The sequence below is a fragment of the Equus quagga genome, chromosome 14 (assembly GCF_021613505.1).
Source record: "Equus quagga isolate Etosha38 chromosome 14, UCLA_HA_Equagga_1.0, whole genome shotgun sequence".
Taxonomy (NCBI): domain Eukaryota; kingdom Metazoa; phylum Chordata; class Mammalia; order Perissodactyla; family Equidae; genus Equus; species Equus quagga.
The window spans coordinates 27,318,291-27,332,013 of NC_060280.1; the positions used below are offsets into that span (position 1 = coordinate 27,318,291).

General features: G+C 44.8%; 1 protein-coding gene across 1 annotated transcript in view; it reads right to left on the reverse strand.

The window, feature by feature from the left end:
* Nucleotides 1-13,723, reverse strand: part of CLPB (caseinolytic mitochondrial matrix peptidase chaperone subunit B) — a 136,785-nt gene that overhangs the window by 65,642 nt on the left and 57,420 nt on the right. The window contains exon 5 of the mRNA XM_046637706.1: nucleotides 1,177-1,305. Within this exon, the coding sequence (XP_046493662.1) occupies nucleotides 1,177-1,305 (129 nt within the window). The remainder of the gene's footprint in view (nucleotides 1-1,176; nucleotides 1,306-13,723) is intronic.

A 13,723-nucleotide genomic window follows, 5' to 3' on the forward strand; every position in this document is an offset into this window, starting at 1 on the left:
TTTTGATTGGGCTGCAGAGGACAGCTGGCAGAAGTTAGAGAGAAGAAAGTCACTGTTCATTTAAAAGAAGATATTTCAACCAGTCAGAGAGGAACTAAAATGGAATGGACTCCCGAAGAAGTAAGGTTCCCTTAGTCCCTGAGAGAGTCAGGAAATGCCAGCCAGCCAGCTGCTGGAGACCAGCTTTTTGCTGGGAGGAGAGGGGGCAGGCGATCACGGTGACCCAGAGGACCTCTGAAAACCCTTGCAGCTCCCAGCTTCTATGGAGAATGACCCTTTACAAGGAGGATCAGCCCCAAGAGGGTCCCTAGCCTCTCAGGAAGTGGTAATGAGGGCATAAACAGGCAGTCATGTGCCACACTCAGGGGCCTGGGAACCACACATCCTGGCAAAACACTTCCCTCCTATCCCCCCTCCCAAGGAGAAGAGGGTATGGGAGGGAAAGTGACTTGGGACATATCTGGCAGCGTGGCAGGTCACTGTACACTAGACCTAGACAGGACCAGACCAGCTTGAGTGTGGGGATGGCAGCTATCCCTCCAATTAAATGGACGCTCTCCAAAGGGGGAGTACTCATTGAACAAAGACTGACTAAGTGCCTACTGTGTGCTGGATACTAGGCTAGGTGCTAGGGAGGAGTCAGCCATGGTTCTTACCTTCAGGGAGCTGAGTCAAGTTAGGGGGAAGGCTACTGAACATATAAAAACAATTTCAGATTGTGACAAATGCCATGATGGAAAAGAATAGGGTGCCATGACCCAGAGTAATGGAAGGGGCCTAATTTAGCCTCGGATGGAGGTGGGATCAAGGAGGATGTCTTTGAGACTTGGGTTAGTAGAGCACTGAAAGGTCTCCCCCTTGTTCCACTAGCCCTGCTCTGGAGGTCACAGGGGCAGAGGGTGGACATTTCTGGGGAGAGAAACAATAAAGAAAACTCCCAGAGCGTGTGCAGACAGGCAGGATGGCATGGTGCATCACAACACAAAGAACATACTCTAGCCACATGAGGGCAAATCACATGTGCACAATGCCACTCTCGTGAAGCACAGCCACCCTAGAAGCATTCCCAGCTCTGGGAGGTAACAGGGCTCTGGGGAAGCATGGCATATCCGGAGTGGAGAGGTGGCCAAGTACTCTCTCCCGCCAGCACCCCACCCCATGCACCCACACACTTGCCTCCATCAAGCAGCTCCTTGACAGTGCGGTAGTCATCGGCAAGGACAGCGTAGTGCAGGGCTGTGCAGCCCTTGAAGCTGGCGCGGTTGTTCAGCCGGTTGTTGAAGTCATCTTCTCTGGTGATCAGGACTGGGGGAACAGCAACACAAACCCTCCCATTAGCAACAAATGCTGTGAGCCACCAATCTCACCTTCTTTCTCACTAAGGGCATTTTAATTCCCTCCCTCCCTCATCTATCTACTTACTAAACATATAATGGCACATACTATGTGCCTGGCCATCTGTGCTGGGCAAGAGGAGGTAAAACAGAGGCCACTTAGTTCCAGAGATGTATAGTGACATCTACTACATGTCAGGATTCATTTGGGGACATAGAAATGAATCAGATACGGTCCCTGACCTAATCTGGCGAAGGAGACAGACAATAAACAGATGTTTACAGTATTATTTGAGATAAATGCTATGTGAGAAGTATAACAGGATGACAGAGAAAACCAGAGGGGAGCCAAGCTCAGTGCAGACATGAAGAGAGGATCCCAGCAGCCGAGTCTCCAAGGGTGAAGAGGAGTCATCCAGGTGAAGATGGCGGGTTAAGACGGGGGGGGGGGGGGGGGGGGGGGGGGGGGGGGGATTGGCCAGAGGCTGTTCTCAGCATAACGGAAACAGCTCTCTGTTTTGAAGATGCCTACAATCCAGTGAATAGTTAACATTATTTTCTAAACAAGTTTTTAACTTATAAAAGCTACTAAAATTTTGAAACTACAGAAAAGTACAAAGAAGAAAAGGCATCAATATCTCAGCAACTTGAGAAGCTATACACAATGTTTTAGTCTACGTCCTTCTAGTCATATATATGCATGTACATATATATCGTACAAAATTGGAATTTACTATAGTGCAACTTTGTACTTCTTTTTTTTTTTACCCTTAATAAATATACTGTGAACATTTTTTTGAAGGTAAGAACAGGAAGCATTTCATTTGGTCAAACAACCAAAAACCCCCAGGTTCACTCTAGTGCTAATATGTGTGACTCTCTTTCCAATTTAGGTTCCAAAAGAACCTAACGCGAGTTCCATCACTTTTACAGGACCCTCTACGTTGGGTGATCACATATGTCCCTGTTCACCCCGGATAGTCCTGGTTTATGCCTGTTGTCCTGGACAGTCCCAGTTTGGACAATAAATTGGAAGGTTACCCCCATCCTGGGGCCCTCCCTTGAGAATGGAGACCCCACAGAATAATAACTATCCTGCTTAGGTGATGATGTTTCTTTCCGCCTCATGTAGAAATTATCAGAGTAATTGTCTTATGTTTCCTCCTGAGCTGAGTTCGTTGTGGGTGGAATTTGGGTCCTACCTACCTGTACCCCCTCGCCTCTCCCTCTTTATCCAGTGGGAGCACTGGTATAGGGGTAGAATTCAGTCAAGAGGTAACCTTGCCTAGGTAGTCAAAAGTACCAGCAATTCCTAAAACATTCTTTTCCAAATAGGCTTAGAAGGGAGTCTCTGCCTTTTCCCCTCCTGCAAAACTGGACTTCCTGTTTAAAAGTTCCAAAAGCCAGAAGATGGTCATACCTCTTCCTAATACTAATAGATTTCACTTACTGACCTTCTTCTACTCTGTGTCTGGCATGATCATGTCACACAATTTATTTAATTCTCATTAACTCCTTATATAGTAGGTATTATTATTCCCATTTCATAGATGAGGAAACTGCTGCACAGAGGTCGCACAACTAATAAGTGGCTGAGTGAGGATTAGAACCCAGGTCTAATCTGAGTCCTCACTCTTTCTTTCCATCGTATCATGCTGTCATCCTCATTTTGCAAATGAGGGAATCAGAGCCAAAGCCTGGAGGTTCTGGTCCCTGCCTTGGCTCCCACTCCCTCTTCTTTCCCTGCTCAGGTGAAAGTGCAAACATACTTCCTGCGGAACTTACCCTAATGGCCTAAGGGTTGTAACTAGACCTGGATAAGCCAGCTTAGGTGGAAGCATTTCAAATGTTTGGCCAAAATAAAGTTGGTGGAGTGCGTACCTGGAGAAAGGACCATACTTTCTTGCAGTCTACGGAATCAATAGTCCATCAGCTCTTCTGTACCAGACAGGGGGTCTCCAGACTAATGACTGCCCCTCTCCAGACTGGAGTGTTATCTGACCTTTTCTGGAGCAGGGAGAACAGGGAGAAGGCCTCTGAGTAGCCAACAAACAGGTTCCATGTGCAACGGCCTCTGCATTTTCCTCATAAGAGAGTCCTTTAGGATCTAACTCAGAGACTACTAACTCTTAGTTTCACAGTCTTATCCAATCACAGTAGGTGATCTTGTTTCCAGCCCATCGCAGATTAGGAGAAGGAAACAAGGAGGCTGGGGAGGAGGCTTCAGAATCAAGCAGACTGATTACAATCAAGAGCTGGCCAGGCAGGGAGGGAAAAGAATAGTATAATAAAAAGCTAAAGGGGAATTCACAGAATACAGCACCGCAAAAGCACCTGAGGGCATCACTGAATTGCCACATAGGACATTAACTGCTGGATATAATGATGAACTTGAGGAAAAGTGATAGTTGGCTCAAGAAAGCAGGAAGGGTGTAATTCATTTTACAAAGAAAACACATCGTTCATTCAACAAACAACATTTAATGAGCGCCAATGCATGGTGGCAGCTGTTGGAGATACACTGATAAGACGGCTCTTGACTTTAAGAAGTTAACAGTCTAATGCAAGAATCCGATCACTGAACAAATTATAATAATACCGTTTCACAGGTACAACGATAGAGCTATACACAGGGTGCTTACTATCAAAAGCAGATGAACTCAAGGAACACCACTGGGTTTATTTCGTTCAGGGAAAAACATCAGGAGAGTGCCAGCTAATACAGAACGTCCCTGAGGAGGCCCCTGCTCACCTGAGGTCTTCTCTCTCCTGATCCCCACTCCTAATGCTCTTTCTTGCCTTGTGAGGTTTTGCAAATACTATTGCACCGCCTGGAACATTTCCCTCTCTCCCATGCCTTCAGAGGGCTAACTCCAATTCATTTAGTAGGCCTCTGATCAGAAGTCACTTACTCCAATGATTCTTCCTAAGTTTGAGGTAATTACTGCTCCTATGAGCTCCCCAGCACCTTAGGCATCTCCTAATTACAGTACTTATTACAGTCTATTGCAATCGCCTATTTACTTGACTATATTCGCCACTAACCAAAAGCTCAAGGAGGACAGGAAGTGTGATTGCCTTCTCCACAGCTGTATCCTCAGTATGGTGCCTGGCCATAAATATGTGCTTCACAAATACTTGCTGAATCAGCAAATAAACACATAATACATAAAGAAGGTCCTAATATTACCTTGTTTTTGGAGGAATAATAATAATAATAATAATGCCAGTCAACAAGTATTTAGTGGAGGCAGTAGAGTGTGGCTGTTAAATAAGTGAGCTCTAGAGCCAGATCACTTGTGTTTGGATCCCAGTCCCGACTTTACTGACTATGTAATCTTGGGTAACTTACCTAACCTCTCTGTGCCAAGTTTCTTTATGTATAAATGGAGATAACAGTACCCTCTTATGGGATGCTGTAAGGATTAAATGAGACACTACGAGTGAAGGGGCTTGGAACAGTGCCTGGCATACAGCATCTCTCACTACACATCAGCTACCATCTTTACTGGATAGTCTTGTGCTTCCAAAACTGTATTTTCTCTGCGAAAAGAGGTTCTACTTGGGGAATCCTGCATATACTTTTCCCCTCTGAAAGGCACAGTTCTGAGTAAGAACCATCTGTTTAATTGGGTGTTACTCAGCAGTTTCTTGTTTGACAGCCTCTTTCCACCTAACCCTTGTTAAAATCCCACAGCTACTGGTGTTCCACAGAACACTCTTTGGAACTGAGCAGTGCATTACAATCGTAAAGCATTTTCATTTACTTAGGTATTTCAGAACAACCCTGTGAGGTGTAAGCTGACGCTCCACATTTTGTAGATGAGGAAATCGTAGCTCAGAGGGTGCCACAGTTGGTCAGTGGTGGAGTCAGGCCCCAGTCCAGCTCAGTTAGGCCCATTTCGTGCTCTTAGCAAGAAGCTCTCTTTTCCACATCACCCAGTTTTAGAACCCCTGTCCCAGAAGATCTTGCTGAAGCCCCCAGATCATTAGATCTCATACTCTTGTTTCCAAAAGAAGTGGCTAACGGTGGAAAGGAGGGATGGGCAGAGGTACAGCGCAGCACGCATCCTCACACACTGACCCGCTCTCACTGAGGGAAGGTAAGCAAATTCGAGGAAGCGAAAGTGACTCATCCAAGACTGGCCACCGGCTGGCCACCAGGGTGGTCTTTTGAGGCCCTGTGTTTACAGCTGGTTCTCAGCCAGTGAACCGTCCCCTTCCCAACAAAGACATCTACCAGCCTGTCTCCGGTGCAGGGCGAGACAGGCTCAGCCTCCTGCTTCCTCTCCAAACCAGCCATTCCTGTCTCTTTACCTCTCGGACCACGGGAGAGTGAGAGAGTACCACTTTGTTCTCCTGCTCCCACCTCTGCCTTTTGATATTGCTGAGTCTACGCCTGGGTACCGTGGCAGGTATGGGCCTGATGTATTCTCTGCAGGACTCCCTGGACTCAGCCGTGCCATAGTCAGCAGAGGCGATAGTCCCTGAAGCCCTTCACGTGGTCCTGGCCACTCCCTAGCTCTGCTGAAACTGCAAAAAAATACTGCCTCCCACGCTGAGAAACAGTGACTTAAGGTAAGGGAGTCATACTGTCCTGAATCTTAGCTACGCTACCTACTAAGTTCTTCTATCTGTAAAATAGGTCCAATAAACAACTATTTGAGGAATATGAAATATTTAAATATTATGAGACTCATATCTGATAATAGTTTTTTTTCAAACATTACCACAAACATTTACTAATGCTGCTTTCCTCCTTGGGTTAGGCACTAGGGACACAGAAATAAATAAGACAAGGCTCCTGTCCTCATATTACTAAGTCTCTTGGGGGAGACTTTGAAAAAAGGTATATGAGGCAAGATGGGTGGTCTCCAGATAACAAAAGCTTTATTACCACTGTGTTGTGCAGGGAAAGGCACCCTAGCTATGAGTGCCTCTCCCTCAGGCCCAGCCCCTACCCACCATCCCAGGAGTTTGTGCCATCTAACGTCAAGGAGTGTCTAGTGGTGCCTTTGCCTTTAAAGATGTGAGCATGTTTCCAGGAGAGGGAACTACTATGACTAACCTGACAAACACGAGAATAAGCCCTTACATTTGTGCAGCATTTTATGGTTTAGAGAGCATTTCAATGCAATTGTTTCCTCATCCCATGGCAACCTGAGACAGATAAGTCGACTACTGTTCTCTCTATTGAACAGAGGAGGTGACAGAGGTAAAGAGGTTGGGTGGCTTGCCCAACTCACACTGCTAATCAGTGGTGGACCAGGCCTCGACTCTGAGTCTGCCTGGCTCTGTCCTCCACACTGCACAGCTTCTGCCAGAGCCCACGGCTCAAGCCTCACATAAGCCAGGGTCAGCTGACCTGGCTTGAAGCTCAGGGCCTAAGCTAAATTCCTATCAAGAGTCCCCCCCGACCCAGGAAGAAGCCTCTGGGTTCTCAGCTTCCTCTCCCACAAAGTGTTGTGCATCTACCACCTCATTAAACCCTCACCACGACCTGAGAGACAGCCATCCTACCGCCAGTCGGCAGGCTGTCTCTTCAGCCTCTGTGGGCGCTGTCGGCTCTGCCCCTTGTGTCTGTCTTCAGCCAGGGGAGGGGAAGGAGGGAGATGCCCTATGATGGGTCACTGTAAGACCATCCTGGGGGAGGGCAAGGCCCTTCATTTCCTTCCACAGCCTGGACGACCGTCCTTCCTCTCCAAATCCTACGGTGCTTTAAAGCCCAATTCCAGGCCTTCTCTTCCAGGAAGTCCTTTCCTTCCAGCTCTGCTCTGATGCCTGTCATGTTGCTTACGTGTACACATTTACCAGTTAATTATTTGTTTTACAACACCTCTTGTAATACTTTCTTTTTCTTTTACTGTAGTAACATTGGATTATAACATTATAGAGCTTTCAGATGTACATCGTAATATATTTCGAATTCTGTGTAGATTACATCATGTTCTATAATACTTTCTTGTGTAAAAATTTCTCTTCTGACTCCCCAACTAGATCCTAGGCTCCTCATGGATGAGAGTAACTAGTTCATAACATTTTTGTATACATTTCATACAGTATCACTTCAGTATTTCATGTAGCTTCAGCAATGAACACATAAGATCTTCCATCCAGCCACCTGCCCACGGGCACACCACCACTGAGCACCTCTGTATAGTAAGTGCTATGAGAGGCATACATGGCCAGAGTCTGATGGCAGCAAAGATGGGGCACATCCTTCGGCTTGGGGAGGAATCTCCCAGAACTGTCCTGAGGATGAGAGGGAGCTTGCCAGGTGGAGAGGGGAAGGGCATTGCAGGAAAGGAAGTGGCGTTTGCATAGGCCAGAGGGTGAAGACTGCATCACCTGCCCACTAAGAAACTGGGAGTCCTTCCATGAGCCTGGAATGCCAGGTGGAGCAGTGGGCAGAGATGAGGTTGCCCAGGTAGGCAGGGGCCTGATGCTGAGAGGGTTTGGACTCTATCCTGAAAGCTATGGGCATGCAGTGGTTTGTGTTAATGAATTAAGCATGGGAAACAGCAAGAACAACAGACCAAGAGACAAGAGAATTGGGTTCAAAAATGGCTCTTTCACTAACTTGATATGTGTCTCAATCCCTCTCTGCCCCAGATTCCCTATTTTTAAAGTAAAAGAGTTTTTCTGTATCAGTGGTTCTTAAACTTTAGTGGGAACAGAATTATCTGGGTAACTCATAAAAAAAGGTGATTCTTGGACCCCCACTTCAGCAATTTAGATTCAGTAGACAGGGTCTGGGAATAAACAGTTTAAAAAGTCCTTTGTGTTGCTCCTCAGAGAAAACTCTGAGAAGCACTGGACTAGATGGTCTCTGAGGGTCCTTCCGACTCTAAGGTTCTTGTGAAGAACAAAAGAAGGATGCAAGGCTGGCCAAACCCATCCCACCTCCACCTGCCTAGTCCTGCTCCAGGGAAGCCAAAGATGACTGGGCACTAGAATACTCTTCCCAAGCCCCATGCCTAGAAAGTTAAAGCAAAGCCCCCAAGACCCCAAGCCTTGGGATGAGATCTCCAACATCTTCCTCACACCCCCGAAAATCCCAGCTGGAATTAGGTTCTTCTATACCATATACTCTAGTCTGTCTCCTTGTTCAGCCACCAAATACTTATTAAGTACTTTCCATGGGCTGGGCCATGGCAACAGAGAATGGGCCCTGCACTCAAGAGCTTGTAAATGCTACAAATCAAACTAATCTATCCTTTAAAAATATCTCTGAAAGGAAAGAGTTCAGAATTTTGAGTCAGAGAGACCTGGATTCTAATCTTGGTGACTCTGAAAATTAATTCATCTCTCTGGGCCTCTAATTTCTCATTGGTAAAATGAGAACATTAATATCTATGAATAGAGTTGCTATGAAAATCAGAAATGACGTGGTATAGCAAAGAGCACAGGAAATGATCAGCACCTGGGAAATGGTGATTTTTCAAATTAAGATGTCCTCCTCTGTCCTGGAACCTGTAATATATCCACATTCTCTGTTTGACTTTCAGAGGCTTCTCCTACCTCGTCCTAGTTAATGTCTCCAAACAGACTTTCCACTCCTCCCTTCCCACTAGCAAGAGGAGCCTGGGTGATCCTATCAGGAATCCTCAGTAGGCAGTTCTGTGCATTAGGAAGAGCACAGAGATCAGAGTCAGTCAGACTGGGAAGCAAAACTCACAGTATGACTTCGGTCAAAATACTTAACATCTCTGAGAATCTGTTCTCATCTGCAAAATAGATATCATCACCTACCTCACAAGTTCAATGGCAAACTGAATTAAAAAATGGGCAAAGGATCGGAGTGGATATTTTCCAAAGAAGATATACAAATGGCTAAAGCACATGAAAAGATGCTCAACATCATCAGCCATCAGGGAAATGCAAATCAAAACCACAATGAGATCCCATTTCACATCCACTAGGACGACTAAAGTCAAACAGACAGGCAATGACAATGCTGGTGAGGATGTTGAAAAACTGGAACCCTCACACAGTGTTGGTGGGAGTGTAAGATGGTGCAGCCTCTGTGGAAAACAGTCTGGCTGTTCCTCAAAAGGTTAAACATACTGTTACTATATGACTCAGCAATTCTACTCCTAGGTAACCCAAGAAAATTGAAAACATTGTGTTCATGCAAAAGCTTGTACACAAACATTGATAGCAGCATTACTCATAATAGCCAAAAGTAGAAACAACCCAAATGTCCCTCAACTGATGAATAGATAAACTAAATGTGGCATATCCATTAACGGAAAATTATTCAGCTACGAAACAGGAATGAATGGGGCTGGCCTGGTAGCGCAGCGGTTAAGTTCACATGTTCCATTTCAGCAGCCTGGGGTTTGCCGCTTCGGATCCTGGGTGCGGACATGGCACCGATTGGCAAGCTATGTTGTGGTAGACGTCCCACATATAACGTAGAGGAAGATGGGCTCGGATGTTAGCTCAGGGCCAGTCTTCCTCAGCAAAAAGAGGAGGATTGGCAGCAGATGTTAGCTCAGGGCTAATCTTCCTCAAAAACAAAAAAAAAAGAAGTTAACTTTCCCATGGGAGGGAAAAATATATTCATTAAATACAAAATTAAAAGATTAAATTTAAAAAACAAAAAAAAGGAATCAAGTACTGATACAGGCTACAATGTGGATGAATCTGAAAACATGCTAAGTGAAAGAAGTCAGTCACAAAAGACCACATATTGTATGATATAAAATGTCCAGAATAGGCGCTGGCCCCGTGGCCGAGTGGTTAAGTTCGAGTGCTCCACTTTGGTGGCCCAGGGTTTCACCTGTTCGGATCCTGGGCGTGGACATGGCACCGCTCATCAGGCTATGCTGAGGCGGCATCCCACATGCCACAACTGGAAGGACCCACAACCAAAAATATACGATTATGTACTGTGGGGGCTTTAGGGAGAAAAAGAAAACATAAAATCTTTTTTTTTTAAAAAATGTCCAGAATAGGCAAATCTATGGAAACGGAAAGTAGATTAGTGGTTGTTCAGGGCTAGTGGGAGTTGAGAGGAAATGGGGAATGACTGATAATGGGTATGGAGCTGCTTTACGGGGTGATGAAAATGTTCTAAAATTGACTGGGGTGATGGCTGCACAACTCTTGTGAAAATACTATAAGCTACTGAAATATACCTTTAAATGACTGAATTGTACAGTATGTGAATTAAATCTGAATAAAGCTATTATATTAAAAAAGGTATGTAAGGTACTGACCACATTGCCCGGCATGTAGTAAGGACTCAATAAATGCTAACACATTTATCATTGTGCCCCTTCCTCTTCCTACCCATGGCCAGAGTCACCGCTCACACCAGCACAGTAGAATGCATCATGCTCATTACAGGGAGCCTGTTTCATACTCAGTGGAGGGTCACAGCTGAGTCCTGAAGGCTAATACCCCTAAAAGTCTTTCTCCAATACTCAGATAGATAAACATACAACTCTTAGAGTACTAAGAAAATAATGGCCTTCGTTTATTAAGTGCTAATGTGCCAGGTACTGTGCTAGGAACTTTACAACTCTTTTCCTCACAGGAACCACATTATGCTGTTATTATTATTATTCCTATTTAATAAATAAAGAAGCTGGGACTTACAGAGGATATGTAGCTTGTTTCAGGTCACATCCATAGTCAATGACTGAGCTGGTCCATTCAACACCAAGGCTTGTACTCTCTCCTCCATGTGAGCACACGGCTTTCACTATTCTTTCCTTTTATTTATCTACATCTGACCCATCCTTTACAACTCAAACAGCCTGATTGTCACTGATGTCCCTTCCCTCTATGCATTCTAGTAATGTCTAGTCTACATCAAATTAGTTAACATTTTCTCTTTTATTTTTGGATGGACATAATTTTACTTTATTATTTTATTGAGGTCATATTGGCTTATAGCATTGTGTAAATTTCAGTTGTACATTATTATATTTCAGAACACAATATATTGCATTGTGTTCACCACCAGTAGTTTAGTTTTTACCTGTCACCATACGTATGTGCTCCTTTATCTCTTTCACACTCCCTCCACGCCCTTCTCCTCTGGTAATCATTAATCTGTTCTCTATATCTATGTGTTTGTTTATCTTCCACATATGAGTAAAATCATACAGTATTTGTCTTTCTCTGTCTGACTTATTTCACTTAGCATAATACCCTAAAGAAGATGTGAGATATACATATATATATATAAAATGGAATACTGCTCAGCCATAAAAAAGGACAAAATCATGCCATCTGTGACAACTCGGATGGGCCTTCAGGGTTAACATTTTCTTTTACATAGTCTTTTGTGTTCTCAGATTGCTTCATGTGTATACTGTTGAATGTGGCAGGTACTTGATACATATTTCTTCAGTGAATGGATGTTAAGCTAGTCTCCCCAAACATAAAACAGATTCTGGAAGGACAGACACTGTGTCTCACAAATCTCTTTATTCTTCATACAGAGAATGCCTTCATAGTCATCTAAGCTGGCCTATGGCTGGAGGACCAGATCCCACTTGAAAATGGTTCTTACAGACATGTCCTCTGCCCATGGACTGGAAGGTTTCTCCTTAAGAACAGGACCCTGCTCATCTCATTATATCTTATAGTGAGTATGGGAGCTGGCACGTAGTAGGAGCTCAGAAAAGGTTTGATGAATTAGAAGACTGGATCAGCACTTATTCTACTGGAGACACATCAAGGTCAGCCTTCCCATAGGACCCCAAACCTATCTTCTCTCACACCGAAGAAAGGGAAGCGGGAGAGCAGGAAGGTTGGCCTGGAACTTTAAGAAGACAGGCTGTTGACCCTGCCTGTGGCCCCAGATAGGCAGTGGGGCATCCTCTCTAGCTCATGACTCCTCCTGTGACGATAGACCCAGGTGGAGCTTTTCAGAGCCCATGTCTCACTCTCACACCGTCAAATTCAAAGAGTGGGGCAAACTCTTAAGAATCTGTGACTCTGTTATCTACAGATCCATCAACACTCCCTGTGAACCTCCTCTACTTCCCATCTCTCCTAACCTTCAGAGCAGTGACACGCTCACAGGTATCTGGAGTCCCTTTGATCTGTCCTATAATTACTCAGCACACCCTCTCCCAATCCCCCACCCCTGCCCCCATCCTAGCCAAAGCAGTATTCTTTCAGCTCCAGGGATCTGCCAGCCAGGGCTGGCAACAAGAGGAAGGAGGCTGCCCTCTTTGCCTCTCAGCCAGCTCTGCTACTTGGTTGGCCAAACTTGGTCCCTCTGTGCTCCCCATCTCTACACCTGCTTGCCTCTCCTCTGCCTTTTCTTCAAGATGTTAAAAACTCGCAATAAAAAACAAATACAAAATGCTGTAATTAATAGCCAATTCCAAGCCAACCCAGCATCTCTACTAATAAACCTCAACACTTGCAAAAAGAACAATAAATTCTGCCCCTCTCTGGTTCTGAGGTGGTCTCTTTTATACACTCTGTGTGTATGTATGTATGTGGGTAAGTGTGTCTACATATATATTTATTTTCCTTTATTTCCCATCCAGGGAGGGGCAGAATAATGAACTGCGTGCGTCAGGGAAGATGAATCTGAGATACTAGGGAGCAGTGCAGTAAAAAGATTAAAGTGTTATTATTGTTGGTTTTTTTTCCCCCATGGTCCATTGTGACAGCTCGACCGTCATCTGTAAAAAATGTCTCAGCGAGAGATAATCATCGGAAACTCAATAAAGCGTCAGGGGGAGCCTCAGCCCCCATCAATCACTGGGTGCCTGGAAAATTTCAGCCCTCTGTCTCCCTTCCTGCTATCCATATAAATGTCTCTAATATATTTTGTGTGGTGTGTGGGACCCATCCCTGATTTGGAACTTTCGATGAAAAAATATTTATACACAAAATATGTAAATCAGTTAAAAATCACAAGACTAGTTCTTTGCCACCCCATCCCACTTTTTCTTATTTTTATAAATGTATCGAATTTATTCTTTTTAATAAAACATGTCAACCAGTCTATCTCCCTCTCCTAGTCAAATATATATATAGGTTTGGAGGGCTAAAAGGATGGAAACAATTAACCTAACTGACTGATACACTTAATCTTGAAGTTGGCCAAAAGGCCTGATGGACTGACAGTGCATTGTCCATCCTGGTGACTCTATAGTGGTTGACACTGCTGAGAAACGACATGTAGAACCACCGGCCCTGCAGGCGAGACAAGGCTCTGACAACGATGAGGAAGAGGCAGGGACATTATGAAAAATAACAGCCTGCCCAAACAGCTTTTGGCCTGGCAGATTCCCAAGGCTTCCAAAACTTTGAACAAGCCAGAGATTCTGAGCTGACTAAGTGTGGGGCACATATAGGCTAATACGCTTGCTGGGTTCTGTAAGTGCGGGGCACATATAGGCTGATATGCT